At 39.0% G+C, this 6,329-nt stretch overlaps 1 protein-coding gene across 1 annotated transcript; it reads right to left on the bottom strand.

Annotated features, from left to right (window-relative positions):
- Positions 1-222: 222 nt before the first annotated feature.
- snrpc (small nuclear ribonucleoprotein polypeptide C) lies at positions 223-4,905 on the bottom strand. The gene is made up of 6 exons (XM_080461459.1): positions 4,846-4,905; positions 3,645-3,687; positions 3,451-3,559; positions 2,034-2,093; positions 1,434-1,538; positions 223-786 (listed from the first exon to the last, which is right to left on the bottom strand). Exons 1-6 carry the CDS (start codon positions 4,851-4,853, stop codon positions 665-667), a joined length of 447 nt encoding a protein of 148 aa, XP_080317585.1. The 5' UTR covers positions 4,854-4,905; the 3' UTR covers positions 223-664.
- Between the last annotated feature and the right edge of the window lie 1,424 nt (positions 4,906-6,329).

The following is a 6,329-nucleotide window of genomic DNA, read 5'->3' as shown; positions in this document are numbered from 1 at the left end:
GTACATTCCCATGTAGTGAAAAGACGTGCCCTCACTACTATCGGTACATTAACTTCACAAGACTTTTGGTCTGTTCACAGCTGTTCAAGTATTAATCTCATCTTAAGGCTCCTGTCAGGATTGTTTGTGCATCTTCAGGCTTCTAATACACCAATATTGGCTGAAATGTTTCCCTTTGATATGAACAACAATCTAAAAAAACAAAAAAAAAAAAACAAGTTTGAAATCAAGTTTTTTTTTATTTCTTAAAACCAATTCAGTGAAATATAAAAAAAAAAAAAAAAATCCTAAAATAACTGAAAAAAAAATAAACGTAAGCAACAACTATTGTCAAGTCTTGGACACATTTTCAACTTGTAGACTGAACAGGCCGTCGAAGGAAGGACAGATGTCTCAACATGGACATTACAAATCAGACTCATTCATGGTGCGAGGATCCAAACGTATTTCAAATGACATGAACCGCATAAATATCAAGAAGAAACACAACAAAAATTCCAATTATTGGTTGATGATGAAGGATGACAGAAGAGCTGTGTGAGGGTAAAAAAAATAAAAAAAAAAAAAAAAGAGAAGAATCTGATAAATCCAAAAGTTGAATCCCGGGTCCTCACTGGACAGCGTCTGTTCGTGGCAACAAAGAGCGCAGAGAGTCCACTTGGCCTTATCTGTCCGGTCGCATCATGCCCGGCCTGACTGGCATCATCATCGGGCGAGGGTGACGCATCATGTGTGGCGGTCCTGGCATCATCTGCATGGGTCCTCCCATCGGCGGCCTCATGCCTCCTAAATGTGACAAGCGAGGGGACACGCGGCTCAAGAGCTGATTCGAGACAACAGGTTTACATAAAGACGTCACTTCCAAGCTCCAAAAAATGCTGCAGCTCATAACACTCAGGAAACGGCCAAAATGTAAATCATAGTCGGACGGAGAATAATTTAAAAGAAAAGAAAAGTAAAAAAAGTAAAAAAAAAATTTATAACTTGGGCAAAAAGAAATTTAGTATTTTACTTGAAAAGACAAACCGTCATGATAAAAGTATAAATGACCCGTCAACCCTCCGTCTCAGAACAGACGCGTTAAAGCGGACTGACCCGTGAGAAGGATAAAACAAAATTTAAAAAAAAAAAGGTGAGCAGAGTTTTTCTTTTAACGGCTTCATTTGTGGCGACAGAAAAGCAGAAGATCTAAAACTGAATTAAAGAGACGAAGCCCGGCCTCATCAACAGGCTGCTCTGTTGGAGTGGCTCTCCGGATTAAAGCCGTCTGATACCAGGAGACGGGAGCGAGGGAGTCTCTCGTTTGAAGTTGGAAAAAAATAATAAATAAATAAAAAACATTCGGTTTCTAACGAGCACTTTGAAAAGCTCCTGTATGCAAACGGAGAGTTGGTGGAGCGTCGAGGAAAAACACAAAAACAACTTTTCTTTACCGGGGCCGCCGGGCATCATCCCGTGTGGAGGAGGCCCCATCATCGGCATCATGGGAGGACCGCCCATCGGCGGCGTGGGCAGCATTCCTGGACGCGGCGGGCCACCTGGAAACCAGGAGGTCAGTGTTGATTTAAATCAGACCAACATTACATATTGAAGGTTTAATGCATTCGGGTTTCCTTTTCCCTCGTCGTGGAACAATATTTACCACCGTATGCATCTTTCTAAACTCCCCAACAACCTCTCTTCTCTTCCCATCAAACAATAAAGAAACTAAAAGCTCGATCCAATCGGAATAATTTACCACTTAATGTCAAAACTATAACAAATAAATAGTGGTTACTGGATGCACTTTTATGCATTTCGTCTAATTAAACAATCTATTTTCCAAATGGTTTCTATTGTGTCCTTCGGTCTTAAAGCGTCCCCATATTTTACCAACGAAAAGCTCTTCAATGAACCTTTAAGACAAATACGCAAGCAGTGCTTCCCTTCTCAATATATATTTGGCTATAAAAAAAAAAGAAAAAAGGCCCAGTGGGCCTCTTATGGTTGGTTAATTAAATTACGACGGCAGTGAAAGATGTTGGCGGACTCACCTGGGGGAGGGCCGCCGGGGAACGGCGTGGGAGGAATCTTTCCCTGCTGAAATGCAGCCGCTGACGGGACGAGAGGAGGAAAAAAAGAAAACATTAAAAGGCAATCGCATAAAACCTAATATGTCTAAGGAGGAGGAGTAATTACTCCATGTGTCACAGCAGCACCATGAGATTTGTCGTCTGCATTTTCTCCACCGTAAAATATTCAATGCGACGTCTCTGTATATGTATATAGTCGTTTCTGGCTCCTCCGGCGAGCGGTGCTCGCGTTCACGCAGTCTAACTTTGCTCTAAAGTGATTTTCGGTTCGGTCAGTTATGAAATATTCCTACACGGTGGACAATACTACCCGGTAGCTTGGCTTCTCATATGTGGATTAGTGGTTTGTAATCTCGGGGGGGGGGGCTGAGGAAGACTGTGTGTAGAGTGTTTAAGCAGAGCTTGGATATCCCACACATGTATATAAGCCCGTCTTATGCGGGTTATATAACAGGCTTTTATTGTTTCCTGGGCGACAAATGTGCAAAAGAAAAATCTTCCAAAGTCCACACGTTCAACTGAAGCACTTTAGCGCCTGATCTCAGCTTTTAGAACCTCCAATTCACACGTGTAGAGGATGAAGCAGTTTAAACTTTCTAAATCGTCCCGGCGTCAAGGTATCCAGAACTTAATTCTGAATGATCCCGGGCCTAAATACACCTCAGATTTACCTCTGAGGGGCTCAGGAAGGTGAAGCAGCTTTTAGTTCCTACGCTCCTCACCTGTGGAACAAAGTTCCTGAACGCCTGCTCACTCACTCACTTCTTTTAAATGCAGGACTTAAAACAGTTTTTATTTGCACAGGCTTTCAAATAAATAATAGATTTTACTTACTTCAATAAATCTATCCTAATAAATTATTGATTCTGCTTTTTGAATCCCCTGAACTCACAACCACAGACTGCCTATGGTGAGAGACTTTATTCCAATAGAAATATTCACTTCTGTGACAAAGGAGATAAAATAATTCTTGGTTTTCGTGTATTTATACGCAAAAGGAACTCAATTCCAAGTATCATTTACGGGGTTTTATTTTCCTTGTACCCCGATGGAGAAACGGGAGCAGAGACGTCTGTCTTCCACTTTGACTGGAGTCCCAGGGTGGGTAAAGGTCATGGCACGGGAGGTTCACCTCCTGATAGACCCCTGGCTCGTTTGTGTTCATGGTAAAGCTTCATTATTTGTATTAATGTATTTCTTCTAAAGCTTTAATGTATTTCATTTTTCGATATAAAACTTTTCTGTATTTCTTGAATTTCTTTGTAAAGCACTGGGAATTGCCCCGTGTTTGAATGGTGCTCCATGAATACATTCGCCTTATAAGAGACCAGAACATCCTGCAAGCGTCACTCTTCACACAACACAACTGTTGACTTACTCGTTTTATCGATCAGGCTCTGCGCCTGCTCCTCCATCCACTTCTGGTAGTAATCTTTCACATTTTCTTTGTGTTTTCGGCCACTGCAGTGGGTCTTCCTCACAGACGGCTTGAACAGAAGCGGTCACAGGCAACATTAAGCAGTTTATTTAAAACGATTTGAAAAGTGTGGTGTCGCACAAACCACAACTTACCGAGTCATGGGTCAGATAGGTGTCGCAGTAGTCACAGTAAAATCTGCAAAGATTTACGGAAAGAAAAAGTGTTAAAACAACAGATTTGGACCCCTCTCCAAGAGCACTACTATGTATGTAAATACCCTTTTTTTCTATTTACTTGATCTGAGTGAATGAAACAATTTTGTAAACACGTTGTACTCTTGGACCAGTCATGGAAAGCAATGTGTGCCAATATTCAATCTGCAGCTTGACTTCTTCTATGGACGGAAAAAAGCTGAGGAGAGATTACAACACTGCCACCTACAGGCCAAATAACCAAAGCACATATTTGAAAATGAAGGAAGTTGGTTTTTCTTGTGTCAGCTGCAGAAAAACCTTTCCTGAAGATGGAAGTTTGGAAAAACAAAACGATTTGAGTCGGCTTGGTCTGATTAGGAGAGAAGCACACAGAGGCACTTCCAAGTCGAACTTTTCTGTGCATTTTGTAATATCTTGACGAGCTTACACCATTGTGAAGGTGCAAAAATGATCAAATTGTTTCCCTTTGTCCTGCAATGTGTGTCATATTGTGCTAAACATACCCATGTAGAATTCAAGGTTGTTAAGCTTTATAATAATAAATGTTTCAAATATCATAGACAAAATACACACAATGAAAGAAACACCCAGAGATATTACGATCTATAGTAATGTAACATATAAATCGACATGTGAATTGAATTTATTGATGTTGTTGATTTGATTGTGTAAAGAGAAGTTGGTTAAATATGCAATCAATAACAGATTTTTGAGACACAATTGGGTTTGTTTTCACTTCGTTGATGCTTATTTATACTTATTTGATGATGTTGGTCCGAGCTATGAGGTCCACGCCATGTCTCTAAACAAGAACATGATTTTTGTTGTGTTACTTAGAAACGTTTCAATGAAAACATTGCTAGACAGGAATTTAAATACAGAAAACTGGTCATCTTAAATCCGACGTGAACGTAAATTAAACGGATTGATGAAAAACGGTGTTCACCCCCAGCAAATAGACGGAGCCCACACAAAGCTCACAGCCGTCTCCTGCAAACAACCTGGCCTCATTTTCCCTCCGTTACAAACTTCATCTTTACAACCAATCGTCAATCGCCAGCAGCGGAAACGAATAACATTGTTATTTGACGGATGGAGTGAATTTATTTCAAATATTACGAAAAACTGAGAAACTTACTTCGGCATGTTTCACCTACACCGCCGCCGACCGCACGATTCCGGTGTCCTCGATAAATGTTCCGACTGGATATCGGACGCAACAGGAATATGTTCCGCCTCTGTTTTAAATACTTTATTTAACAACAACAAAAACAAAGAATGCTCATATTGGTATTTTGGGTTTTGTGGGGCAAAACGATTTAGTAAAAAAAAAAAAAATCAAGCATTTTTTATTTTTTTTTTGTAAATATGTACATGAGTGTTATTTCTAGTTATAGGCGTCTTCTTCTTCCTTTTCTTTTGGGTTTAAATGCTTTTCGCATCCATAAAGTTGCATTAGTACCAGATAAAACTGCTGTTTTTATCTATCGACATTGTTTCCCATCGCTCTCGTCAGACATCACGTGATGTCATAAAAACAAAACAAAAAATTCAGAAATAATAACAATTAAATCTATTGTATGGGAAATGTTTTTCTGCAGTTTTCGGGGATTTATTTGGAAACAGTTTGCTGTTAACGTCCTGTCCTATCTAATCAATTGGTGCTTGGTTGATGACAAATCATCCATGAACATTTCATGCAATTCTTGCAAAAAGTTGGTAAAATACATACATACATACATACATACATACATACATACATACCGTTAAATAAATAAATAAATACACAGATGAAATATAACCATCTTGGCCAACTTCGTTGGTCGCCCAATTTTCGTTGGTGAAGGTAATAAAATAATGTCATTGGTGATTGTGCCTCCTGTTACAAATTACAGTGATATATCAAAAAGTATTCCATTGTGTGGCCTTTAGCATGCATTTTCAAATGTATCCACTTTGTCAATAAGACTCACTGCTGCTATCGTCTTTTGTAATGTCTGCTACCCTCACTATGAACACTACAATTCCAAGTAAACAAATTAGAAAAAGCAGTTGCCTCAGTTGAAATAAATGTCATTCACACAAACTTTGACTTGCCATCCCTCCTGCTGGACTCGGACCTCTGACAGGCCAGTTTTTGGCTCATCGGATTCTGAGCACAGATCACGGAAAGGCAAATTTTCCCAAATATTTAGACAATAAAGAGATGTTTGATATTTTATGTGATGTTGCTCGAAAAAGAGAAGGCCTTGGCGATAATATTTCAATTTTCAACAACAGTTTAGGGAGAAATGTTGTTGTAATAACTATTATTCAAAAATTGTGTTTCAAATTAAATCAACTTTTGTTTGCCACAAACACTATCTTGCATGGCACAAGAGTCAATCAAATATTTGCGTACGTGCTAAAATTATAAGACAAAACAGGGCAAAATATCGATATAAAGACATGAAATTAAGCCAAAAAATTTAAATTAAACAGTGGAGAGTATTTACAGCATGTCTATGTTCACATGTGCACATATAAAGGTAAAAGATTTAAAGCTTTGTTTCTATAATATTGTGTGTATTTGTTCAAAAGCTTAATTGCGCACATTAGTTGATGTGTCATCCTTGTATTTAG

This window comes from Lipophrys pholis (genome assembly GCF_963383615.2).
Source record: "Lipophrys pholis genome assembly, chromosome: 4".
NCBI lineage: Eukaryota > Metazoa > Chordata > Actinopteri > Blenniiformes > Blenniidae > Lipophrys > Lipophrys pholis.
The sequence above is the reverse complement of the archived record's forward strand: the minus strand, read 5'-3'. Positions and strand labels throughout refer to the sequence as shown.

What these genes read in the sequence shown, in the direction of transcription:
- snrpc (XM_080461459.1), bottom strand. An exon ending in CCCCGGCGGCCCTCCCCCAG is followed by an intron (nt 1,539 to 2,033) that starts GTGAGTCCGCCA and finishes CCTGGTTTCCAG; the next exon opens with GTGGCCCGCCGCGTCCAGGA. An exon ending in GATGATGCCCGGCGGCCCCG is followed by an intron (nt 787 to 1,433) that starts GTAAAGAAAAGT and finishes TGTCACATTTAG; the next exon opens with GAGGCATGAGGCCGCCGATG.